The sequence below is a fragment of the Peromyscus californicus genome, unplaced genomic scaffold (genome assembly GCF_007827085.1).
Source record: "Peromyscus californicus insignis strain IS unplaced genomic scaffold, ASM782708v3 Scaffold_23__1_contigs__length_62951481, whole genome shotgun sequence".
In the NCBI taxonomy this organism is placed as follows: Eukaryota; Metazoa; Chordata; class Mammalia; order Rodentia; family Cricetidae; genus Peromyscus; species Peromyscus californicus.
In genome coordinates this window covers 38,775,162-38,802,512 of record NW_026294534.1, presented here as the reverse complement: position 1 = coordinate 38,802,512, position 27,351 = coordinate 38,775,162, and the positions used below count along the sequence as shown (strand labels likewise).

The 27,351-nt window shown below is 44.9% G+C and overlaps 1 protein-coding gene across 2 annotated transcripts in view; it reads left to right on the top strand.

Annotated features, from left to right (window-relative positions):
* The window catches only part of Wwc2 (WW and C2 domain containing 2), a 180,961-nt gene that overhangs the window by 86,847 nt on the left and 66,763 nt on the right, over window positions 1-27,351 (top strand). For both annotated transcript variants that reach the window (XM_052752268.1, XM_052752269.1), the window contains exons 3-7: window positions 4,987-5,190; window positions 6,380-6,456; window positions 18,249-18,328; window positions 22,813-22,942; window positions 26,726-26,872. In XM_052752268.1, coding sequence (XP_052608228.1) covers window positions 4,987-5,190; window positions 6,380-6,456; window positions 18,249-18,328; window positions 22,813-22,942; window positions 26,726-26,872 — 638 coding nt within the window. The remainder of the gene's footprint in view (window positions 1-4,986; window positions 5,191-6,379; window positions 6,457-18,248; window positions 18,329-22,812; window positions 22,943-26,725; window positions 26,873-27,351) is intronic.

Genomic DNA, 27,351 nt, shown 5'->3' with positions numbered 1-27,351 from the left:
AGATAAAAGAAATTCACGTTACAAGAGCTAACGTTAACTAATTTTCTGATTCTCGGCTGTACATCTTCTCAACCCTCTTCCGGTCAGGGCACAAACATACTCATACTTGGAGTTTTCAAATTCCGTTATGCTTTCCAGTACAGCTGTGGTGTTCCCTGAATTTCTTTCTTTCAGTTGGTGTGTAAATTTCATTACAAAAGGTTCCCAGGCTGCCATATCGACCCCTCCGGCAGTGGAGCCTCACGTTTCTGCCAGGTGGTCTTCTAAAATAGAGTTAAGATCCTTGCGTGCGTTTGCGTAGACTCCTCCGTGGCTTCCGAGGTGAGTCTCCCACTTGGCCTGAGAAGGATTGCCATTGCACAGAGAGCAGGGGGGCCAGGAGGGAGTGCCTCCCTCCTGCAGCGTACCCATGCTGCCTGTCGAGAGCGCTAGCTGATCCTCAAGGCTTGGCCGACTTCACTGGAGAAGGGTAGCCTGTGGCGGAGTTTCGGGGAGGGAAGAAGGAAGACCACAGGTAGAGCCAAGGTCTTCAGCTGGCTGGAGAATGCAGCCTGGTGAAAGAATGCAGGAAACTCTGTGTCGGGGCCGTGGGAGTCCTGACTGGAGAAGTGCGCTTGCCTGGGACTCTTTGGTATCCTGTTTAACTGCAGCTGGATTCGCTGGCATCATACCTTTTCAACCAGAAGAAACCCTGCACTCTCTAAATTGCTATATACTTCCCCATCCTTCTCTAAAGACGGTATCTCATTCTGGTATAAATTTGTTGGATTTTTTTGTTTGTTTGTTTGTTTACTTTGTGCATAATGATTTCCTCCAACATCTTATTTTGTCTAATGCATCCAATTGGGGCTTAATAATTGTACATGGAAGAAATAGGCAACAAATAAATTTTGCAGATACTTTATAAAAAAGGAAGACAAGAAAAGTTGTACATATTTATTTCATTCATTCTTTCGAGCACAGCAGGAAAAACAGAAATCTGCGTTATAGACAGAAACACAAGTCTCCGAAGTATAATGTTGTCCATGCTAAGCTTTTGTGTTCCCTATCTGTAAAGTCCCACATCTATGAAACTAATGGGATGTGAATTCTCTTGAGATATGTAATGTTTTAAAGCATGTAATATATTACTTCTTTAATATAGCAGACAGCATGCAAATTACATTGCATTATGATATAGTGATCTCCCAAGGCCAGAAGGTCTTAATAAAAAAAAAATACCACATTTGTAAAACACTCTTCTTGCATGTTTACATTTAATAAATATTCTTTTCAAATCTATTCAGCAAATATAACAGATGGAGATGAGCCTAGTCCTGCTTTATGAAACCTTCGAAGATGCCTTTGGGAGTTCTCTTTGTGGTTTATATTTGAATTGTGCAATATTTCAGAAATATAAATGTTTCCTGCCTCTCTTGTAAACAAATCCAAACCAGTCTACTCGGGGGTTTCTTCAGACTCATCCAAGACACATTTATTATTATCGCACAAAGTACTAAGAGTTCGTTACCATCTTTCATGTTGTTTTAATTCATTAATCTGAGTGTTAATGTTGTAGCAGGATTTCATGGCCTTTTAGCTGTTGACAAATATTTATTTAAGTACACCAATTCCCAAACATGGGGACAAATATGCCTAGCTGAACCTGAGGGATGCCTGCTTACTATTCTAACTAAAAACATCCATGTGTTTGCATCTCTTTACTTGATTGGTTTAATAGTTACATATCTCAGCGTGACAAATTACTAGTGTTTGTTGTCTTACAATTTCTGTGGGCCTTGAAGCAGGTGAGGCTTAGCTGTCCTGGCTACGGTTTCTATAATAAACTCGTAGCCAGGATGCCAGGCTGCAGTCATCCTGCGCTCTGCTCGAGAAGACGGCTCAAACTCGGCCTGTGGTTCTTGGTAGTGTGCCTCTGTGTGGCTGGCCACAGGCCTCCTCACCGCCAGGGTGAGCTTCTCCACAGGCCTCCTCACCATCAGGGTGAGCTTCTCCGCTGGGCACCTCACGCCACGGCAGCTAAGGGTGGAGGTAGAGAGAGGACAGTGCCGCCCAATCCAGAAGTGCTGTCCTCTCCAGCCCGAGAAAACTTGAGGACCATAATTTCCTATTTGTCATGTGACAGTTTCTGTCCTTTGAGCCAGAGTACAGTCATATGTGTATGAATACTGGAAATTAATCTGAGCACTATTAGAATATTAAAGGCCCGTGTTACAGTGAATATATAAATAGACAACTGAGCATTTTAGGCCCTTACTCGGTGATCTCTGCACATCTTCCATATTCCCTAGAGGGCGGCGCCATGCTGTTTTGCCCTTGAAGATTCCGATGTGGAAGGTCTGCCCATTCAGGACAGCTCCTGTGCAGACAGTGGCTGTAGCATGTGTTTATTCCCAATAATTACATGAGATGTTTATCTTTTGTGTATTTAAATATTTATATCTTTAAAATGAGTATTTCAAAAATGGTGCTTTGGAGAAAGCTCAGCTTTTAGTAGTCAGTGAATATGAAGCCAGAACTATAGGTCTGAGTCAGTGGTTAGTGTTTTACTGAACTAGACCATTTTGTGAATCACCCAGGGCCTCTCTTAGCCCCAAGAGGACCCAGCCTTCCCGGGCCAAACTGTCAGTTTAATATCATGCCTTATACCCGGAGGTCAGGTCACACATTTCCAGGACAGTCTGGCCTCTGAAAAGTCAGTTCCATGGGCCAACATAGACCTCCTCAGTTCTCTCTTAAAGTTTTAAAATTTATTTCATGCATGAATGTTTGCCTGTGTGTGTGTGTGTGTGTCTGTGTGTCTGTGTCTGTGTGTCTGTGTCTGTGTGTCTGTGTGTCTGTGCCTGTGCACTAATGGTATTGTATGGCCAGCAATCCACGGAGTCTATTTAATGAACAAAGGAGTTTATCTGGGGTTAATTCACAAGACAGAATAAAGGAATTTGTCGTGGGATCTTGGAAGGGTGAGGCTATTTTCTGGTGAGATCTGCCCTGGTCCGTTCCAGCATCCCAAACCACGAGGTAGCAAAGAAAGGAATGAGTTCGTGCATCCCGGGTTTTAAGAGTCCCTTGGCCACGCCCCGGGGCACGTACCTCAAGGTCATAGGCAGGTGTATCAGTTACAGCTGCCTCACTGGGGACGGGGCTTCTGGGCGGGGCTCCTATAGCCCCCTGCTACAGTGCACCGTGTGTATATGTGTGTGCATGTGCACCATGTACGTGCCCGGTGCCCAGATCAAAAGAGGGCATCAGATCCCCCAGAACTGGAGCTACAGATGATTGTGAGCTACCATGTGGGTGCTGGGAATTGAACCCAGGTCCTCTGCAAGTGCAACAAGTGTTTTAAACCACTGAACCATTTTTCCAGCCCAACATCTCCTTAATGTAGTAGTCATTTCTCTGAGTTTTAAAAGTATATGTAATCAACTTTAAATTTTGTTTATTAAAGGTAGCTTTTTCTTTTGCACTACTTGGGGGAGGAGGGAGTGTGTGTGTGTGTGTGTGTGTGTGTGTGTGTGTGTGTGTGTGTGTATGTGTTAGGCACTCTATCAGTGAGCTACACTCATAAACCCTTAAGCCAGTTTTATTAAGGTGTAACATACAATGAATGAGTTGCATCTATTCTCAGTATACAGCTCATAAGCTTTGACAGGTATATATCACATAACCTTTGTAATAACCAAGCTATGGAATGTTTCTGTCCCCTCGAAAAGGACATTAGCTCCATGCTAGTTCTTTGCAGGCAGCCATTGGTCACTTTTCTGCCATTGGGTTTGATTTGCCCTTGACCAGGATTTCATATAAATAACTATTGTCTGGGCTCTGATACAAACCTGCATATTGTCTCTCTCTCTTTTTCTTTTTTCTTTCCAAGTAGTATTTATTGTATGGATATACCAAGATTTAAATATTTGTGTATTGTGAATAATGCTGCTAATGAATATTTGTATGCAGGTATTTCCGCCAGTCCGTAGTCTCATAGCTCCTGAGTAAGTAAGTTGCCTCTTCACCTACTCTCTGGCTAAAAGTGTGTATTCTTCTGTGACTTGTCAGTACAAACATCTCGCAGCCAACTGTATTGGCATCCTTGTAGATTCACAACCCCTGCACTTGGCCTTGTAACCGCCATTTACCCCAAGACAGACACCAGTACATGGCAGCTCCCTGCTCCAGTATGTGGCCAATGCGTTTATTATAAATTAAAATGGTTAGGGAGAGCAGTCCCAGGGCCCGTCTTCTGAGCAGAGGTTATAATTGGTTTGGAGACTTTCACAGTCACTAAGGGACTTTCTCCTTAGAGCAAGAGCAAGGTGGCTTTGGTTTTTAATTGTTTTAAATTTTCTAATCTACCACAGAGTGATTGATATTTTTTTAAAATAAAAATGAATTCATAGAAAAATGAAATGACCATAAAGAAACATAAGCTCCAATATTTATAGATTCAACAGATATATAATAACTGAATAAAATTGCTATGAAGACTTAAATGTTCTCTTGATTTTCATCTTTATTGCTGTGGGTATGAAGTGACTCTGAGGCTGGTGATGGTCCATGGACTAGGCAATGAGTAGTGCTGATGTACCAGGTAAGAGGGCAGGAGTCCTGTGTTAAGTCAGTGGAAGTGTGGCCCTTCAGAAGTCCATTTGGATCCGAGTATCCATGGCCCTGGATGCTGATGGTGATGTAACTCTTGTTTCCTGGGTATTGGGGAGCCCGAGAGTTCTCAAAAGGATGATCGATGGATGACATGTGTGTGACAGGCTTATAATTAGGATACATTGCTATCAACGTCTGCCAAGAAAGGGCCCGGGCTGATTTTGGAGTAAATAGAATAACCCCATATCCAGATTTTAGACAAGTCACGCTATAGAAGTTTCTGGTAGATGCTTTAGAGGATACAAGAATTTAAACTAGCTAATCCCTCAATGAATAATCCCACAAACATAATTAAATCCCAACACAGATTCCCACCTACTGTCTTTTCAGAAACCACACAGATTGAAGATCCGAGAAAACAGTGGCGGGGTGAGCAGGAGAGGATGCTCAAGGACTATCTCTCCGTGGCCCAGGATGCACTCAGGACACAGAAGGAGCTGTACCACGTGAAGGAACAGAGGCTGGCCCTGGCCCTCGATGAGTATGTCCGCTTAAATGACGCCTACAAGGAAAAGTCAAGTTCTCGCACAAGCCGTGAGTACTGCGTGGCTGGTCACACTCTAGAATTGAAGATGAGATTGTAGAGAGGTGAAGGTCACTCACACTTCTGTGGAGTTACATTCTGAGCCCCTTTCCCTCCCAGGCAAGAACTCCTCCAAGCCACGAGAGAGGAGGGGTTCCCAAGAGATTACTCAGAGAAATACCCCATCCCCTCTTGAGATACAAGTCTCCCCATCTGGGCATCGGGCTTCTGTTTCTCCAGTTACTTATGCCTGGCTGCCTTTTGTTTGAGTAAATCTCTGTCAGAACAAGGAAAGGAGGCCAGAGGCATCTGATCCCCAAGAGCTAGAGCCACAGAATTGTGCGCTGCCCCAATGTGGGTGCTCGGAACTGAACTCAGGTCCTCGGGAAGAGCAGCAAGCACTCTGCAGCCCCAATGTGAGCCTTTTAAAGGTGACTTCTGCCCACTGCTGTTCCTAGGGAGGAACTGAGACTGTTGGATCTCAAGCCCCTCCATCTCTACTTGTGTGTCGGTCATCTGGGGCTGGCCTTATTTAAAGAAGCAGCTATGCCGGTCTCAGAACATTTTAAGTCATAATCCCCTAAGGAGCCGCACAGCAGAACTCTTGAAGGACCCAGGACAAGTTTCTTTCAGTATTTTGTATCCTGAGGTTTTGTTTTATTTTGTTTTAATATGACAAAGGCTTTGAGAATCATATCTGGTTGTTCATGCCTGTAATTCTTGCGCTTGGAAGGCTGAGGCAGGAGAATCCCTGCAACTGTGAGGCTGCATAGGAAGACCCTGTTTCAAAAAATGAAATAGGCTTGAAATAAGTGTGAGAACCTATCTCCTAAAAGAAAAAACAAAAGCAGTTTTTTCAAAAGAACATAAATCTTGGCTCTGTGTGTGTTGGTGTGTTACAGGGACCAGAAAGGGCCTTGTTGCATGCTAGGCATGTGCTGGACCACTGAACTTTATCTCCAAACCTCTTTTTATTTTGAGACAGGATCTCACTAAGTTGTTTAAGCTGTCCTTCAGCGTGTCCTTTAGCCCAGGAACACTTGATTTTGCAATCTTTCTCCTTCACCCTCCCATCTAACTGGGATAAAGGGCTGGCCTGGAATACCGGAGCCTGCCCATAAACCTTACTTTTAAAATGAGTAAATTCCAAGCTTACAATTATTGCAGCTGATAAGTAATATTTTTTTTCTCTCTTAAAAGTCTTCTCAGGGTCTTCATCTAGCACTAAATATGATCCTGATATTTTAAAAGCTGAGATCTCCACCACACGATTAAGGGTAAGATTGTTTTCATTGTGATTCTTCATTGAACAGACGCGCAGCTCAGGCTGTGGAGGAAGCATGGGTGCTCGCCTCCCCTCTCTGCCTCTGAAGGGTTAGGGTTAGGAAACTTCTCCACTCCACCCTGCTGGATGGTCTTTCTCCTTTGTTTGAAGGATGGTTGGGATTGTTTTTGTCTCCCATCCAAGTACTAACAGGGCCTGACCCTGCTTAGCTAGCTTCAGAGATCAAATGAGATCGGGTACCTTCAGGTAGCGTGGCCCTAGACTGGGATTACCTTTGTTGCAATTGTTGGCTTTTCTTTTCCTTCCTTCCTTCCTTCCTTCCTTCCTTCCTTCCTTCCTTCCTTCCTTCCTTCCTTCCTTCCTTCTTTCCTTCCTTCCTTCCTTCCTTCCTTCCTTTCTTTTTTGTTTGTTTTTGTTTTTTTGAGACAGGGTTTCTCTGTATAGTTTTAGTGCCTGTCCTGGATCTCAATTTGTAGACCAGGCTGGCCTCGAACTCACAGAGATCTGCCTGGTTCTGCTTTCCCGAGTGCTGGGATTAAAGGCGTGCGCCACCACCACCCGGCTTGTTGGCTTTTCTTATTAGCACTTAGTATATGCAAAGGAAATCTGCATCCTGATAATTTACTTTCCCTCTTTGTCTTCCAAGACATTGTGCTCTTTCATCGGACGCCCTGGTATAAAGGGCATCTGCAGCTTCCACCGCCTTATCTGTCTGTCCTTCCTTCTCAGAAAGGATTATTTCCTGATCATTGCTCTAATTATTTTGACCAAATACCGATCTTGTTTCTCCTGACTGGGGGATCCCATGGGCTGTTCATGAGCAAGTTGCATCGTATGTACTAATGACCGTGGTCATGAAGCAGGTTATCATCCTAACCACAGACGCCTCCAATGCACCCTCTCGTATTTTCTCTCTTCGCCGTTCTCCGCTGGAAGCAATGCTCACCTCGCCAGCCCTGAGTCTAACGCTTTCATTAGCTCTGTAAAACCGGAACGCTTCCCATGTATGTGGTTCCCTGGCATCTTTTTTCCAGCATTATTTCAGGATTCATCCACATTCACTTTTAAAGCTAAATAGCTACTGCTTAAGCAGACACATTTCTCTGTTCTACCACTGACGTGTGTCCGTTTGCTCCACTTCCTGATCATTAATAACTGTCTTTATGTATACATCACACATATTTTTGGTGCATACAGGTACACATTTTTGTTTTTGTCTGTCAAGACAGGGTTTCTCTGTGTAACAGCGCTGACTGTTCTGGAACTCACTTTGTAGACCAGGCTGGCCTCGAACTCACCGAGATCTGCCTGCCTCTGCCTCATGAGTGCTGAGATCAAAGACGTGTGTCACGGCCGCTGCTTGGCTGCATGTACACGTTTTTGATACAAGAGGGGAATTGGTATGTCAAAAAATGAACATAACTTTTAGTCGGGCTGGCTTAGTTGGTCGAGTACTTGTCTAGCATTCTGCCTCTAAACAAACAAACCCACCTCCTGTTTTTTGGTGGATATCACCAAAGTTTTAACCATTCTTGCTTCCAGATATTTGCATTAAGGCTCTAAGTCACGTAATACCTACGACTTTTGCTTACATTCTATAGGTTTTGAATTTTGAATCTTTACTATCATGTGCTCCAAATCCTTTCCTGCCTCTCTGAGAAATCAAAGAGTATATTGCTTCATTTTCAAACAACTGGAGATTTTTACCATTGTTACTTATTTGTGCCAATTCTACTTACTGTTTCTTTTTCAATGGTTTTATTTATTCATTTGGTTTCTAGTTCCTTGCCCACATTCTGCACATTAATATGTATATTTTTGACCAAAATAGCCACAGTGCTTTACATTCCCAAGGCTTGACTTATCCAGGGCTGCATCTCCTGTCTTCTGGGTCCTTGGGTATATTGCTTTTCTGTTGGCTTTTGGTCAGTTCTTGATCCTTATAGTTGTTTACTTCTTAAGAGCCATATAGTACATGTGCGGTAGTACAAAGATAATTTTAAACTTTGGGCAATCTTGCATTTTTCAGAGCACTTAACTTTGTTTCTTGTAGGCGTTTGGGTCGGGAGCAGATGGTTTAAATCCAGGCAGAATTGGAAATGACTGAAATCCAGTCTTCAGGCCCTTTCTTAGGGTGGGTCTATCTCCAGTTTACCCCCATCTCTTAGGGCAAAGCTCTCAGAGCTACCCATGAGCTCATGGAAGCAGTTCCCCCCACCCCCACCCACCCCATCAGCTTCATCGAGACTGAACTCCCAGCCTCTCCCCTAAGTTGTGTGGGCCTCACTACCCATCATTCTGTGTATCCAGAGCCCGATTGGGTATCCCAGCTGCCCTGCTTTCTGCATAGCGGGGGTCCTTAGGAAGGAGCGCCACATATGGGTCGTGGCTGCTCTCCCTTTAACTTTTGGGCCTTTAACGTAGTTCTGTGGACTTAGTGGTTCTCCAGTATCTTCAGACAGACGGTCTGGTTCGGTTTTCCTTACAGCTTACTCAGTGCTTCTCAGGAATAAAACAAAACAAAACAAAACAAAAAACATGAAAAAAGTTCACTTGTGGGTTCGTGTGTGGGCTGAGGTGTAGCTCAGCAGTAGAGCTAGGGCCCTAAGTTCAGGCTCCAGGACAAAGCAGAAACCAAACCCCTGAAGCCCAAACTCAAATTCCATCTGTGGAAGTCTGAATTCTCTTCATTAAGTTTATAAAATCATGTGTAGAAGTGGTCTGTGTCACCTTGTAGTAAATAGTCTTCAGGGCATCATGGACCCTCTGGTCTGTGAAATTGTCTATATTTCTCAAGACTCCTGTTCAGTGGGCTCGACTGCTTTGTGCTGTGTCTGTAGGTTACTATGATTTACTTATTGTTAGATAACTCATTTTGAGAACGTGGAAATGAAGGCATTTTTACTAAAACTTGCTCTCCCCAAACTCTACTACCACTTCATTGTGATTTTTCAGGAAGTTGCTACTGTCCTTTGAAACATTAACCACTTTTCATAATTATCTTTAGTGACACAAGTCATAGTCACAGCAGACTACTGTAGACTGTACCTGCAAGGGAGGAAATACCGAAACTTTGGGAGGGGGATAAAGGTAAAACCATATTAAGGTCTCTTATACAAATAACCATTAAGGAATCTGTCAATCAGGGATCTCAGGACACCCCCGTGTGGTCACATCCTATTTCCCAATGAGTCTGTGACAAGACTACGTTGTGCCAGGATTTCTGGTCTTAATTAGGGGCATTATATATTATACCTGTTCTGCCACCTTGTGACTACATGGTAAGCCAGAGAGATGCCCTCCTTGGGAAGGTGCGCCTGTGTAGATGAGGATGTGAGACATTCTCTCACTGTGCCCTTATCTCTGTCGTTAGATAGATGGACAGTTGAAATGCTTTTTAGAAGCAGGCGGGCTCCCGACTCTGCTGCTGCTGTGAGGCAGGAGCCTGCTCTGAGCACTTTAGCTCTGCTAACTCGTGGCTGGGTAGCACTCGGGGAAGGGGATGGCTGTCATTATAGAGTCTCCGGGGTCACACGAGCTCCTTGTAAGTTGATGTTCGAGGGTGGTAATTGATGAAGGAACTACCTGCATAGCTCTGGACACCCACCTGCATTTTAAGTCAAACAGAGTTTTTAGGTATAAACAAGCACTCGTTACATACTTCATTGCTTTGATGGAGCAATATTACCAAGTTACTGTAAGAAAATTGGTTGCAACTCCGTGGGTTTGGTCCCGGATTTCGGCAACTCTGGGGAAAGTGTCCTGACTACCTGGGGCATCAGGCAACCCCTTGAGCTGCTTAGGACCGCTCTGACAGCTGAAGCTGCAAGGAAACAGTTCAGCCCTGGAGGGTGAGGTATCCCGGACACCTGAGCTGCTCAGAATAGCTCTGCCCTGGAGGCGTCCTGGACATCTGGAGCTGTTTAGCACAGCTCTGACAGCTGGAACTTTTCCTGGGGAGATGTACAGATGCCTATCCACTCCAGATAGGACATCAGTAGGTCAAAGAAGCTACCCTTCCTTGGTCCATCTTGGTGATGTAGGAGGGTTACTAGCATCTTGTAGTAGGAACATGGGTTTTAAAGGGTTACTTACCGAAGTGTGATACATCTTAGATAGATATATCACCAAAAAGCCCAGCCCAGCATGACTGAGGACTCATGACAACTGTATCTCTGGAGTCTTCTGTGCATTTCGAGATTTGATTTGTAATTGAGAATAGAGTTGAAATAATTAATATAAAATATTGTGCTTTAAGCAGTGTTCTAAATAATATAATAAAAGTCATATCAATGTGCTTGAAATAAAAAATATGCCATATAATATGAATTAGTACAAATAAGGATTGACTTTTCACTACATACAAAAGATCTTTGCATTTGTGTTTTGTGTAAACTTTAGTTTAAAGTGGTACATGCCTATGATCCCAGGCTGGTTGGGCTCCAGAGCCAGCCTAGGCAATCCTCTTAGATCATCACAGACACACAGACACACAGAGAGACACACACACCCCCATCTTACATTCTGAGTTCCAGATGTTCCTGATCTTACTTCCGAGATGCGGGAGCGACCAGCACTATTTTGTAAACCCAGCATTTGCATTAGATGCTTTAGTCTTCAAACGTTTAGATCGATTTGTTTATTAATAGTTGGTGTTTGGCTAAAGAATACAGTACAACTTTCTTAGTGGTTTTGAATGAAATTAAGAATTATATGGCTAAGAAAAAGGAAACCAAAAGAGAAATCGAGAGAAGACTGTCCTGTATAAGATCTATACTCATACCCTGCTAGTAACTTCAAGGTAATTTCATAGCACCTTTGTGCCCTTTTTTTCCTCCTCAAAAAATCAGTGTCAGGCCTTGAAAAGATATAACAATCATTCCATGGGTTTAACGATGTTTTATTTCTGTTTTTCTCTAATGATTTTGACCTCTTTGCCTAATTTTGAAGGACTCTGTACTGCAGGCTAAATAATACATGCAAATGAATCCCTTCCTTGACGTTGTGTTGTTGAGAGATTTGTAGATTCTTCTCACTCATATAAGTCACCAGCCTCTCCTGGCTCTCAAACACTCTGGTTTCTACTGTGATCGGAGCGTTTTACACTGTTAAATGCAGGTGACATCTCTAGGAAAGAATATAGTGTCTTCCTATGTTAGACACACACACACACACACACACACACACACACACACACACACATATGTATATATATGTGTAAATAGACAGTATCGGCAGGGGAACAAATACATTTGTAAATGATCAGTTTAGATGGTCAACCAACCAGCCAGAACAGGAAAAGAAAATTTAAAGCAGACTAAAGGGAATTGTCTTAGATGAAAAACCACTTCATTGGGATTAGGGAGGGAATATGCTGGAAATACATTGCATGCCTGTATAAATTCCCAGAGGATAAATGCAAGTACATGTAAAAACTTTAGTGTTTTTCCTTTTTTGAAACAGTGTTTCACTGTGTATCACTGGCTGAACTGGAACTTGCCGTGTAGACCAGGCTGGCCCTGAGTTCATAGAGAGAGATCCACCTGCTTCTGCTTCCTGATCCTAGGAGTAAGGGCATGCACCACCACACCTAGATTACAATACAATTATAGGAAAGATTAGACTCCTTTTATGGATAAGGGAGAGCAGTCTAATTATCTTTTATGTTTCTATAATGTGCCCCGTTTCTATTCCTTTTCTCATTTTTAATTAAATATTATTTTTAATAAGCAAAGCATTGAGTTCTGTTATGGCAATTTGAAGCATAGTTTGTTTCTGTTGCCCCCACCCCCCTTCTTTTCTTATCCCTTCCCTGTACCATCTGATCCTTTTGTCTGGTTCTATATCATTTATATTCTGTTACATTTTCCCTCTCATAGTTCCCTTTCTAGTTTCATGACATATAGCCCCTCACTTAGGTACACATTAAAAGCTAAGCTCTGGGCCGGGTGTGGCAGCCGTGGCAGCGGCAGCGGCGCACGCCTTTAATCCCAGTGCTCGGGAGGCAGAGGCAGGCGGATCTCTGAGTTCGAGGCCAGCCTGGGCTACAGAGTGAGTTCCAGGACGGGCACCAAAACTACACAGAGAAACCCTGTCTCGAAAAACCAAAAAAAAAAAAAAAGAAAAGAAAAAGAAAAAGAAAAAAAAAGCTAGGTTCTGTTGAGGGGCCAGAACATGTAGTATTTGTTTTTCTGAACCCCCTGAAAAGAAACGTGTCCCCATTAACAGTGACTCCTCATTCCACACACCTCTCTTCTCCAATCACCCGAGTCCCAGACTTTAACCGTTTCTCTCTCCCTCCCCAGACTTGTGTGATGTGACTGTTTCACACAAATGTCAATGTGGTGGTGTGAGTAAGAATGGCCCCATAGGCTCATACATTTGAATGCTTAGTCATAAGGGAATGGCACTGTGTGAGAAGGATTGGGGGTGTGGCCTTGGAGGAGGAGGTGAGTCATGGAGGGTGGCCTTTGAGGTTTCCAAAGCCCATGCCAAGCCCAGTTCTTCTCGATGCCTACAGATCAAGTGTAGATCTTTCAGCAACACCCAGCTCCATGCCTGCCTTATGCCACGCCACCATGCTCTCTGCCATGATGCTAACGGACTAAACCTCTGAAACGGTTAGCAAGCCCCCAGTTTAAACGCTTTCGTCTGTAAGAGTTGCTATGGTCATGTGTCTTTTCACAGCAGTAGAACCCGGACTGAGACAGTCATCTCCAATACTCGGTCTCCTTTATTGGCGTCTTTGTCTCTGTAATGTCTGCAGGTCCCTCTGTGTGGTGGTAGCACATGTCAAGACAACAGCCCTTCCTAGTGTTGAGGAGCATGCTCAGTCAGTGACTGAGTCAAAGTTGTGTCCACGTCTGTGAGGCATGTGTACATTTTCATTTCTCTGGATATTTGCTTGGAGTGGAATTGTTATCTGATAACTTGCTGCTTAATTTTATGTGTTTGTAGAGAATTTTTACATTATTCTATTATTTTTATCTTCAGACAGTATATTTCATAGATGTTAATGTGCTTTTTCTCGTTGGCTTTCTAAAAATTTTTATTGGAGTTTAAAAATATTTCATTCAACCCTCTTGTTTCTTATGATAAAAATCCGTTAATTAGCCATCACAAATGGCCCTCGCAGCATCTGGGGTTCTGATTTCTTTCTTTCTTTTTTTTAAGTTTAGAAGCGATGACTTTGGTCTTCTGACCATCTGGAGTTGATGAGCTGGGTGGTGCAGACTTGGCGCAGGGTAGGAGTAGTAGTCAAGAGAAATTTCCAGAAGGAGCGGGTTGACAGTTGCCCTTTCCTGTCTTATAGAGGAGCTCCCCGCAAGACAATGGAGAGCCCGCAAAAGGGGAAGGTACTCATTAGTAAAATACCATTTTGCTCATTATAGCTTTAATGCTGCCGGGTTCGCCTCAGGGGCGAGCCTGGGAAACCTGCCTGTCTCCTGATCTTTCCGAGGCTTACAGGTCTCGGATTTACTTTTATTTCTTGTCATTCTCTCCTTTCTCCTGCTTTTGAAATAAAACAGTGCACTAGGACTGTGCGGAGTGAGGAGAAGTGCTGTGGCTTCCAGTCACACACATTTGATCACAGTGTCTTCCTCGTTTTCAGAAATAACTTTGAAATCAATTTAAAATGTCAGTTTCTTTAGCTTAGTCAGTAGCGAATGCGGGGAATGTGCCAGTCCTGGGTCTCTCGCCTCTCACTTCGTACTCTGGGTTGTGAGATTTGATTCCGGGGAAACTGATACATAAAATTAGGTGGTGGTTATCGCTGCAGGAAGTTCAGGCGTAGAGAAAGCTCCAGCCCTGGGCTTCTGGGCTGTCCATGTCTTCCGTTCTTGGCCAGGGAGTATGGACACTTCTAAGGCGGAAGGAAGGGTCATAGGTTTCATACAGGCCACTCTGCTGTAATTCCACCCTGGTCCCTGCGAGGTCCCCGCTGTTTTGTGTTCGGGTCCCATACCCCTCACCTATATAGTAAGAACTGGAACTCTGTCCATATCATACGTGATTGTGAGACTTGAAGATGGGTGTGATTAGCATGATGCCTGGAATAATAGAGCTGCCCGTTATTTCTTCATGGAGAGTGTGCTAGGTGTGCAGACGAAGGCCGCCTTAGTCCTCCGGCTGTGCTCCAAACTCGGGTTTTTACATTTTGTGCCCTGCACTTGTGGGTGGCTTGGAGTGGGACACAGAAACAAAACCACGGTCTTCCTATAGCTAGTGGAGAAAGGTGAGTGAGCTATAACGGAAGTCCCTACTCAAAACCAAAGAAGAATTAGAAAGAATGTCTGCCTGGAAATCAGTTGTATTCTCGTTTGTCGTTATAATGGGAGTGAATTGTTTCATTATTAAGAAATAACCCGCCGGGCGGTGGTGGCGCACGCCTTTAATCCCAGCACTTGGGAGGCAGAGCCAGGCGGATCTCTGTGAGTTCGAGGCCAGCCTGGGCTACCAAGTGAGTTCCAGAAAAGGCGCAAAGCTACACAGAGAAACCCTGTCTCGAAAAACCAAAAAAAAAAAAAAAAAGAAAAAAAAAAAAGAAATAACCCATTTTATTTTGAAATTGATATTTGGGAAATGAGAATCATTCAGGTAGTGTACCAGACTCCCTACAATAGGAAGGTTTGTGCTTACATTGGATGTTAGGAAAGCTAAACAATGTGAACATAAAGACAGCTCAGGTTGGCGTCCTCTGTCGCTGTCATCCAGTGCACAATAACATCCAGGGGTCAGAGGTTACTTTTAGATTTTTTAAATTTCAGGTTTTTTTTTTTTTTTTTTTTTTTGGTTTTTCGAGACAGGGTTTCTCTGTGTAGCTTTGCGCCTCTCCTGGAACTCACCTGGTAGCCCAGGCTGGCCTTGAACTCACAGAGATCTGCCTGGCTCTGCCTCCCAAGTGCTGGGATTAAAGGCGTGCGCCACCACCGCCCGGCAAAATTTCAGTTTTTATTACGTGTGATAGGAACATTTAGCATGAGCTCTAACAGGTGTTGAGTGTGCAGTGCTGAAATGTTGATGTGGTGCCCTGTGCACAGTATAAGTGGAAATGTATCAGCCTTTGAGCAGCAGCTCCCTGGGCCCTCCCTCTGCCCCCTGGAAGCTGCTCTCCCTCCTGTGAGGCTGACTAATTTGAGTACTTCACCTAAGTAGAATCGTGTACTATTTATTCTTCTTTGGGTGGCTTCTTTTAATGCAAAGTCCTCAAGGCCCATCCATGTTAACACATATATATTGCAGAATCTTCTGACTTCTTTGTGAGCCTGAATACTGTTTCATATTGTGGGTGTCTAGATGTTTCCTCTTTTTATTTGTTGTTGGACATTTAGTGTTTTCACCTCCTGAGTGTTACTGCAGTGAATGTGAGGAGTGCTGATATCCCTGAGATATGGAATATTTGAAACATTTAAATTGACCTGCCATTCTATCCCAAATGATTCTAAGTACAATACTACTTTTTGTCAGTGGGAGATACTGATTGGTTTAATTTAGCAGTTCTACATGGTCTCAATAACAGTTCTTACCGACTCTCTTTTCAAAGGTAAAGGGTTTCAGCCCATCTCTCGGAGTTGCTATTGACTTTTTGATAAACTTCCTTTTTTGTTTTAAATAGAAGGGTTATTGTCTTTTTAACAAAAAGTACGGAAAATGCTGTCGGCTCCACAAGTACACAGGGAATGAGCTATTGATTACCCGTGGTTCATTTGACATGCTAATAGTGAATGACTTTCCGACTCTTCTGCGTCTCCCACCCCAGTCCAGCCCCCTCCATCTCCACCAGGCAGCCCTCACCCAAGTCAGCTCCCTCTTCTCTGGTTTCTAATAGCACCGGCCTCACTTCTCTTTGAAGTTACAAATTGAGCCTTGACATATAATCACTTGTATTATTTTCCCTGGTAAAATAGAAGTGGACACAAAGTGAATCGTCAGATGGAACTCCAATACATCAAATACTGGACAGCTACTTTAGTCCAGGTACTCTGCTTTTCCACACAGACGTGACTTCCACAGCTCCTCCTTTTTCTCTGGCCTGTCTCTCACACCACCGTGCTCTCCCTCCTACTACTCTGCCTGACACTCTTCCAGTTTATTTTGTCTTTTCTCTGGGATTTCTGGATCATGAAGGCATCTGAGGCTTTTGCTGTCGGGGTGATCTCATATATTCTCAGACGTCTCCGAGGGTCTGTCTGCTTTCTCTCATCTAGATGCTTTTCTGAACGTCGAGTCCTTATGTTCCACTTGACCATCAAGTTTCCCCAGGTTTCGTCCTTTCGTCCCCCCTGGGTGCCAGGCCGGGTACTTGAAAGGGGTCTTTGCTACCTGTCTCCCTCACCAGGACACTGAGTCTGTCACTCAGTCCCCTGGATTTCTGCCTCTTCTGAGCTCTACTCTGAAGCACCTACCATACAGCCCCCAAAGTGTCCTTTAAACTCATAAAGCAGGTCTTGCTTTCAAATCCCTCCCTGATTCTTGTGTTATTTAATGTGCTTCCTATTGGGGTGATAAAACACAATAACCAAAAGCAACTCGGGGGAGAAAGGACTTCTTTGCCTTACACTTCCATTTCACAGTCCATCGCTGAAGGAAGTCAGGGCAGGGAATCCCAGGCAAGAACTGAAGCAGAGACCATAGAGGAAGACAGCTTCTTCCTGTCCTGCTCTCCCCACTCATCCCGGCTCGCTCAGCCCGATTTCTCCTACCACCTAGGACTACCTTCCCACGGGTGGCACTGACCCTCCCATGTCAGTCATTAATCAAGAACATGACTTGTGGGAAGCCATCTGGGAGTGGACAGAAACCTAACCAAGACAATTCTCAGTGCTCTTTGCGTCTTATTCATCTTCAACATGGCTCCAAGACTATCTCAGACCTTCCTTTGTAGCCCCAAGCGTCCTCTTCCTTTGTGACCCAGCCACAGGAGGGTCACAAGAGTGAAGGTCCCGAGAGTGAAGTCCTCCCTGGCTGTAGGATTTGGGCGCTTGTCCTACTCTGAGACTCTTCCCTTCCTACCAAGTGAGTGCTCTCTCACTCCCCCACTTCACACCTCAGACGGCCTCGGTCCAGTCCCTCACACTGACTTGGGCCCCACACACACCTTATATTTCATGATACACTGAACCTTCCTGCACAGAACCTCCAATGTCTGGAAAGGTTCGTTTCACCGGGTGACTGTATTTCTACAGTACCCGACTCTGGGATTCAGTAAGGACCACGAGGGTGGGAGGAGTAGGAGGTTGTGTCTGTCTGTCCATGCTTCAGGCCCACACCGGGCCATAGTGGAAAGTCAATAAGTACTTTCAGGATGAAGAAAATGAATAGAGAAGGTGACGTGGGAACTAACTCAAAGAGACACGTGGGAGGAGTCAGCCTTGAGAGGCTTGGGCAGAGCCTCGGGCAAAGGGATAACCCCTGAGGCGTGTGTCAGTGGGCACATGTGAGAAACCAGGGCGTGCCTGGCCAACCGGAGCCCAGTGAAGGAAGGGAAGAAGTCCAGGGTAGGTTAGAGATGCATGGTTACAGGTTCTAATGTGACCCTGACTGGCTGGGCCACAAAGCAAAGAGCGGGATGGTGTCCAGCTCTTCACAATGGTAACTACGTGACGGTGACATCACTGATAATTTAAATATAAATTTAATAAACTCATAGACCTCCCCTAGAATTTATGTGATGGAGAAGTAGTAAAATGTTTCTTAGCTTATTCATGTATGATCTTCTGAAATAATGTGCTGTTACTAATTATTTATATAAACACTAATGGTCACACTGATTTCTCATGAAAGGTTAAAAAGCTGAAGAGAGAACTCTCCCAGATGAAGCAAGAACTTCTCTATAAAGAGCAAGGCTTTGAAACACTACAACAGTGAGTATTAAAATACTAAAATTGACTTTACAGCAATTCAAAGCTCCCTAATAAAAAAAAAATAGATATACCAATTACATAAGAGACTTCTCAAAGAAACATAGAAAGTAAAAGGCTTAAAGCTGTGTGCCAAAAGTCCAAAAGCAATCAACTTAAAAAAATACTGGGAAAAAAAAATCTATACACTTTGAAAAGGTCTCAACTTTTTCTTAATCATTGAAGATGAGCCCAAGAAACCAAAGTGAAAATTTTCACTTGGTGTCCTGGACCACTGCCGGCCTCAGATTGTGGTATGGGTCTGCCTTGATGGCTGGACTGGGTGGACTGGACAGGAGACGCTCTGAGCTCTCCCTGGGACTCTGTCCACCTTTCGGTCTGTCCCGGAGACCATGTGGAGTCCAGCTTGACCCATCTCTAGAGAGTCAGGGCAAGTTAGTTTCTGTAGAGGAGCCTGCCGCTCCTCATTTGCCACATTCCCTCTGGTTTTTTTTTTTTTTTTTTTTTTTTTTTTTGCTGCACTCTGGTTCTAAATGCTGGCCGGCCCCTGGGGTAGAGTTAAGATGGGCCAGATTAAGGGGAAACGTAGATAAGAAAAAGTGGCCAGTTCTGGGAGAACCCACGCCGCCGCCGTTCCCAGCCTATAGAAGCCCCTGTTCTCTACTGATGGGGCTAATGCTGACCAGACGGTGCTGTGCTCATCTGAGACATTGTCTCCCACAGTCCCCAGTGCACCGATATCTCCTGGAGAGGAAGAAGCCTGTGCTTTTCATAACCGTATGACCACAGAGAGCGCCAAAGCTGTCCTGTACCAGCATTCAGGCGCTTTGTGTGTTCTTCTGCCTGGGCAGGGCTGGGTGCCATCAGCTACGGGGCAGTGTTCTAGGGATTTTCCTGGCCAGGTTCATGTTCGGATAGGTTTCACGTTCTTCCCAGCAGCTTCCTCAGCAGAGTGTTAGCAATGCCAGGCTAACACGGGAACCACCTCTCTGGGAAGTACCCGGCTCCGTTCCTTTTGCCTATGAAATCCTGGTCTGCCTTCTGTTCTTAGGAAATCTGGTGCCATCCAAGGCATTACCCCCATTAAGGCTCATGAATGTCGCTGGCCTGACATGAGCTGATTGTTCTTTGTGCTGAGTGGTGACTTGTATCTTGTGATGCCCACCCACCTACTCTTGCCCGGCCGTCAGACACATGACTGTTTTCTCAGACGTTTGTTGTTATGATTCAGTCGTCTTGCCTCATAGATTCGGGGCACTGACACCCTTGTAGGTCCATTCACCCGAGTGCTTCTCAAACCTGACTGATACCTGAGGATGTCTGAAGATACCTGCTCTAGGGCTCCATTGCCAGGAGTATTTGATGGTCTCTCAGGAAGTCTCCAGTTTAGACTTGCAGCGACCTCAGCTGGCTGCAGGCTAGAATGACCTAGATGTGTTATTTAGTAATTGTGTATCAGCATAAAGCAGGGCTTTGTGGGCAAGAGGGGATCAGACACACTTTTAAAGAGTGCCATAAAATTTTTAGCCATATGGTAGGCATTTTAAGACACATGAAATGGTAAGCCGTGTCACCACCCCAGGTTAAAGGTTAGCCAAACTTGATGTTTTTTGTTGTGTTGATGTGACAGTACTCTATTGTCTCAAAGCAGTTTGCTTGCAAACCCTTTTCACGGGAATCTAAGGCATGTCTAAGACTGTGTCAGTGACATTCCGTGGGAAAACAGCGGACATCTGTGTAGAAATCCGGCTTCCTCTCGGAATGAACCGAGAACAGAAAGATTCACTATCTAAGGACAGAGACCGCTCCTGTTGCTCTTAGGTGTAGACAGAGCAAAGCCTTTTCCTCCGCTCTTGTCCCCTCCCACTAAAACACTGACCGATAGATAGCTGCTGGGACCAGAGACCAGACTTTAAAAACAAACCTCATGGCTAACTCCATGGAAGACTGTTTCTTTGCTGTGGCTGTGACAGGTTCCTGGAACATTTCACTTCTTCACCATAGACAGGGATATTTTTGCTGAATCTTGAATTATGATGTGATTTATCCTTGAGATTTCATTTTACTTGGCACAACAGTTTTATGCTGGGTGAACAAATACCTTTCTGTCTGTTCCTTCGGTTTATGCCCTCAAATTTGACTGCGGCCTAACAGTGGTGTGGCCTGTGTCTGGGAGGATACCAGGAACACCCCTCTGCTGCCTCCCCAGGTGGGAAGTGATAGCCGTACTTAGCAAATCCAAAGCAGGTATGGTTCCCACGAAACTCTGGCTCCCAGGCACATTTTCCAGATGTGCAGGTGAAAATCTCTTTCAGATATAGAGTAAACGTTTTAAAGTTTAAAAAAAAAAATTAGAGAAAAATAAAGCTTCTTTTCATTCAAACACAGAAAACTAACCGCGTGGCTCTTCATTTTAAGAGTAGAAGGTGGTTAAGCCTATGGCATTCTGACGAGAGCCACCCGGAAGTGAGTAAGCCACCAAACCACATCATATTTTTATAGTCAGGTCGAAAGAGGCAGGGAAGCGGGAAGTGAAAGGTGGAGAAAGTGAAAGCATGGAACCAAACATGGAAATGAACATTTGGGTAAAGCAGGGAGGCCTGATGGAGGGCCCCGAACACAGGAAGGTAGTCGAGAAATCGCCATCAGAATGTACAACTCTGTGAAGTGTGAGCTGCATTCTAGCCTGGCACAGTGTGTTTCTGCATGAAGGGCATGTTTTACCCTTGCATGCTGAGGGTTTTCACACGGGGGGAGAAATCATCGGGCTTTGGAGATTCCCTTTGACACAGTTTCTGTTTCATGTAAGCTTCTTTGTGAAATTCCGGTGTTTGTTGGCTCGCTTTTCATTTATAAGTGCCGTGCTTGAAAATGCTAAGACAGCCGTCGGAAGTGGCATTTCTTTAGTGAGTGAGCCTTCACCTGTAGTAAGCTGGTGGATATAGTTCTTCGAGGAGCCGGAGGTTGCATCCATGGATTCCCTTCCCAGAGAAGTGAACCGGAGCAATATTCACGATGTGTTTTCATGAAACATTCTAGATTAGTGGTCATAAGATTCCTCAGCCAGGGTCTGGAACTTTGGGATAGCCACCCTACTTGCTGTTTTATGTGGTTGAAGAGTTAAATTTGCATAAGCTTGGTCCCAGTTCTTCATTTAGAAAAACAACGGGACCCCCAAGGCCCCTTCCTACCCTAAACGCTGTGTGTGTGTGTGTGTGTGTGTGTGTGTGTGTGTGTGTGTGTGTGTGTGCGTGCAAGTAATTCTGTGACCCTATTGCCTGTACTTAGTTATCAAATGACTTATAATCAAGTTTATTTTGCTAGGCTTTTAAAGGCTTAATTGCTTATTCAGTAGCATAAAATATTCACTAAAATAGTACTTGGGGAGATGCATTATCTACACGCTGTACTTGTTTGAGTTAACTTTGTTTGGCATCGTGATTAAGATGGCATTGTGTTCTATTCAGATGCACCTTTCACATTGAAAGTGCGTATTAATTATTAAATGGCTTAAACCAGATGAGCTCTGAGTCCATTTCCTCTGATTTAGTGTCTGCCATTTCTCTGGAGGGTCTGTAGATAAGTCCTAAAGCTGGTCTGAGAAACTGTGTGGAGCTGAAGGCTGGTGGGGCAGAGGCATCATCTGTAAGTAAAACCCAAGTCGTAGCCATAAGGAACCCTGGAGGGACCATAACTGAAGAGAACAGGGTGCTGATCATGGACAGAAGACCCAACAGTTTTCTTTAAAAAAGTAGAAAATTTGATTGAGTCCTTCAAAAACAACGAGTCTCCAAGTCCACTACCTACAGTAATAATGATGTAAAATAAGTACATCCGTGGGGACCCGGGACAGATTGACCCACTGAAGAGCTGTTTACTCAATACACACTGGCAGAGGGGCACATCTGCCATCTGTCTTCTTCCTAAATTCGAATTCATTCAGCAAGGCAAGAAATTTCATCTCAGTTCATAGCTTTAATAAGTACCTTTTAGATATTTGACAGAAGAAGCCACATAATCCAAATATCATAAGCGATTCTCTAGCACAGATAAGCGTTTGTCAGGCACTTACTAAAGACTCGCCACGCTGCCCGTGCTGCCCACACTCTGCCAGGTGTTGCTGGGGCGTCACGGCTGTGAACTTCAGCGTCTGCGGCTGCATCAGCAGTGTTGGCCTCTGCCAGCGCTCTCTCTTGGCTTACAGACAAGGCTGAGTGTGGTGAAGACTGGCTTCAGCCAGCATCAGGAGCAGCCGAACATGGGTTTGTGCCTGAAAGTGGTTGGGAAGGGGTAAGATAGGATGTAGTGGGTGGAGACGTCTAACCTGAGGAGAAGGGAGAGGCACTCAGTCCATGTGGGGTCCTGGGAGAGCAATGATGCAAAGTCATCTGCCGAGGAAGGGACCCCGAAACCAGCGGCTCCTCTGCACTTATTTATTTATTTGTTTATTTAAATTTCTTTTCCTTCGTCTCCTCCTCTTTTAATAGAATTGATGAAAAGATGTCTGGAGGCCAGAGCGGGTATGAACTCAGTGAAGCCAAAGCCATCCTGACGGAACTGAAGTCCATCAGAAAAGCCATCAGCTCAGGAGAGAAAGAAAAGCAAGATCTGATGCAGGTATGTCGTGGGGCTTCTGTGTCCATCTGCTGGGGGCCCGGGAAGCTCTCCCTACTCATACTGATCATGCCCACCGTGGATGGTTACAGACTCTGAGGAACACACGCAGAATGAGTTGGTTCTCAGCTTGTGGTGTCCCTTGTGAAGGCAGGACTCAGATGTCCTTTTAGACTGAGTGGAGTCGGGGGAGATGGAACCTGGAATCCAGATGGAGAGCTTAACATTTTGGCACACCCCTAAGCCCCTTGGAAACTTCATGTGGGACCTAGATTATCAGACTTCCCCCTACCAGCGACCCTTACCCAGGGTACATGGGAGTGTGTCACCGTCATCAGCAGGAAGTGGGTATATCTCTTGGGCTGGAGGAGGTTGACCCAGCCAGGGGACAGCCATAGTTACCTCCAGGAAAGCTGCTAGTTGATCTCTTTGTTCTCACTGTACAGTTTTCAGCCTACAGATCTTAACTCCTCAGGTCCATCCTCGTACAGAGGAAAACCAAAACAGCAGCTGGATAATGAGCATTCTGAATATCTGCACCCATCAGGGCCATGGATCGTCTTGAGACATCTCCTTCTGTCCCTTTTCCTCTACCTCATAATTAAAAGCGGGGAGGGGATTAGGAGTTCATCACCATCTAGTCAGGCTTCAGTCTGGGTCTTTGACTAGTGTTGGAGCCAGCAATGATACTTGGGTGCTTAACCAAACCTCCCCATTTAAATGTGACATTCAGCATGTTGGTTTCCAGATGTTAGCTGAACACGGTAGTCTCATGTCCATGGGATCTTTCATTTGGGGGATTTTAAAATAACTTGCAAGAAGTGATCTGATGGAAAAGACACTAGTGATAAAGGCAGATCCTTGGAACTGTGGCTTGTGCCAAGTTGCCTCCCGAGGGCCCTGCTCACTCACATGTAGTTCCCTTAATCCTTGCTGATGTTGAGGTAGTTAGTATGGCCCTCTTTTTAGATGAGTTATAGCCTAGGCAACCCAATACGTTACTAAAGCTCACAGAGCCAGTAAGCATAAGATAGAGGTACCAGCTTAGCTAGCCTTAAGCACGTGTATAACACATGCAGAACTTTACCCACATATTTTACCATTGTCCCACAATTGTCCTGCTAATTAAATTGGTGACTTCTGAAGTCGCATAGTAGTTCTGTCATTGGAACCTGGAACACTTCTGCATTGGAGCCTGTGATTGGTCAGGTTAGGATCCCTTTTGATTCTTCTGTAAACTTTGGTCCCATCCACAGGTCAGAGTGAATTCTTTTAGCTACGAAAGTACAAGGAATAATTAATTAGTAGTTGCTGAGCTCAACAATAGAACTAGAAGGGAAATCAGATATTGGCTATGACTTTCAAACCTATTTGAGCACAGTAACAAATATTTTACATAAAAACCCAATAACACAATTATGTACACCTAAAGATAAGCACACAGCCACTCAGAACCAATTCCACAGCAATATTCCTTCTCTTCGTGCTGATAATATGCTCTCACTTTATTTTACAGTATCTTCCATTTCATTGAAACGTATTAGTCACAAGCTACCAAACTGGTTAACTATGTCATCATCACAGCTAAGAAAAAAAAATGACTCATCTTTCCATTTACAGAGAGAAAAATAGAAAAGACTTGCTCGCATTCACTGAAATGTTCCTTTGCTCCTTTCTACAATACATAACTTGATGTGTCTGTGTGAGTTGTATTACAGGCACATATGTGTGCATATAGTGTATGTCTGTTCCTGTGAAAGGTGAAAATTAAATATTACATGTCTGGTATATCCTTCCTTCCTTCCCTCCCCGCCCCCTCCCCGGCCCCTCCCTGCCTCCCTTCCTCTAACATGACGACCTCCTATCACCCAGGTAGGACTGGACCCTCCCCTCCTCCTTGCCGTAGCCAGGGCTGCAGATGTGCACACCAGGTTCATAGCCTCTCACAGCTGTTCTCTTAGCATGGAAATTCTGAACACCAGGTTAAATCCGGCCCTTCGGTTACCAGTCATAGGGGTGTGTTGTTTGTTCTTTACTTAGTGCTGCTATAGGATTCTCAAAAGGCAAAGGCACGTTCGCTTTTGATTACCCACTTTCCTAAACCAGGTATCACCGCCACAGGCAGCGCCGTGCAGGCTCAGGTCGATGGACTCAAAGGAGGCCAGGTCTATCCCGTGACAGCTTCTGGGTCTCAGTTTCCTAATCTATAGTTTTGTCTTAGTTAGGGTTTCTACTGCTGTGAAGAGACACCATGACCATGGCAACTCTTAGAAAGGAAAACATTTATTTGCGGTGGTTCTATTTTCAGAGGTTCAGTCCATTATCATCATGGTTCAGCACGGCAGTATGCAGGCAGGCATGGTGCTGGAGCTGAGTCCTGTATCTTGATAGGAAGGCAACAGCAAGTGGTCTGAGACACTGGGTGGTATCTTGAGCATACATGAGACCTCAGAGCCCACCTCCACAGTGACACACTTCCTCCAACAAGACCGCACCTACTCCAACAAGGACACGTCTCCTAATGGTGCCACTCCCTTTGGGGGCCATTTTCTTTCAAACCACCACAAGTATTAATGTAAACTGAGTATTGGGTCTTGCCTAGGTGTGAAGTTGTGAATGGTAATCTTTACTCTAGATCTAAAGTGAGAGATCGCATTATAAATAGTCCATGGGTCCATCATTTCTGTTAAGTGAGCAGTTCTGTAGCGTTCTGCTCTCTGCTGCTGTAGTAGAAGGCCTAAGTCAGGGAAAGAGTCTTGTTTAACTCAGTGTCAGAGGCTGAAAGCCCAAGACTGGCCCCGTTTGTCAGTCTGTAGCAAAGTCCTCCTGTGGCTGGTGTCGCAGTGACAGGCTGCCCCTTAAAGAGATGGATGGCAAGACAGGAAGCCAGAGCCACTCGGAGACTAAACCTGCACTTTTATAACAACGTGCTTTCTTGGGAATGAAGCAGGGTCTTTTCATAACTATAGTACCATTGTATTGACCCTCCTCTTACAGGCTCTGCTACTTCTAAGCATTGTTACACTGAGAATCTTCCACACCAGCTTTTAGGGAATGCATACCCCATATTCAAACTACAGCAGATTCCCATTGGAAGAAAGTTGGCTTAATAAATTGCTTAAAAGTAAGAATTGCACATACTATAGAGTCAAGGCTAAAGACTGGAGAGACGACTCAGTGATTGAATTCTTGCCGCTCTTGCAGAGGACCTGAGCTCCATCTCCAGCACCATCCCAGGGGGTCCCCAACTGCCTGTAACCCCCGCTCCAGATCGGACACCCTCTTCTGTTGGGTGGTCCCCAACTTCCTATAACCCAGTTCCAGATCAGACACCCTCTTCTGTCAGGTGGTCCCCAACTGCCTGTAACCCCCGCTCCAGATCGGACACCCTCTTCTGTTGGGTGGTCCCCAACTTCCTATAACCCAGTTCCAGATCAGACACCCTCTTCTGTCAGGTGGTCCCCAACTGCCTGTAAGCCCCGCTCCAGATCGGACACCCTCTTGTGTCCTCCATGGGCGCCTGCACACATGTGGCTCTCACATGCAGAGACACATACAAAATACACATATACTAAATCAATACAAAGCTAGATCCTAGTGTCCACAGGAGAAGGGAGGCCACCTGCTGAATATGCTCTCACACACTTCTAGAATCACAGACTTGTGCAAAATATACAGATAACGTCATGGTTTTCATCGGCACGGCTCCTTCCATTTCGTGATGCTATGGAAAGGGACCGCCCTCCTGTGCATTAGTCTTAGGAGGTGCTGTGTGTTTCTTGGCAGAGTCTTGCTAAGCTGCAGGAGCGCTTTCATTTGGATCAGAACATGGACAGTTCCGAGCCAGACCTGAGATCTAGTCCTGGGAACTCTCACCTCTCCCTGTCCAGACAGACCCTTGATGCTGGGTCACAGACAAGCATTTCTGGAGATGTAAGTAGCCAGAAGGCATCTGCTGCCCCAGTACTGTCCTCCGCAGGGGTGGTGTGGTGAGGGAGGGTAGGAGTGCAGGGGGAGGGGGGTGTGGGGTTGGTGGTGACAGGGGATGGGGGTCGGGGGACTGGAACAGGAGCTGGAGAGTAATCATTCGGTATCTCATCCTCCAGATTCATTTGAAAAACCACAGCCTCGTCTTTTCTGTCAAAGTGCCAAGGGCACACAGTAGGAACTTTCTCTGGCTGCATTTCTTTATGGATGCTACTGAAAAGCTAGACTACAACCCAGTTTAACTTCTCCCTGACTCAGTTTACAGCCTTGTGAATTAGAGTCACTTCACATGAACATTCAAAGGGCATAAGGAACAGGAAAGTGCTTCTTTTTTTTTTTTTTTTTTTTTTGGTTTTTCGAGACAGGGTTTCTCTGTGTAGCTTTGTGCCTCTCCTGGAACTCACTTGGTAGCCCAGGTTGGCCTC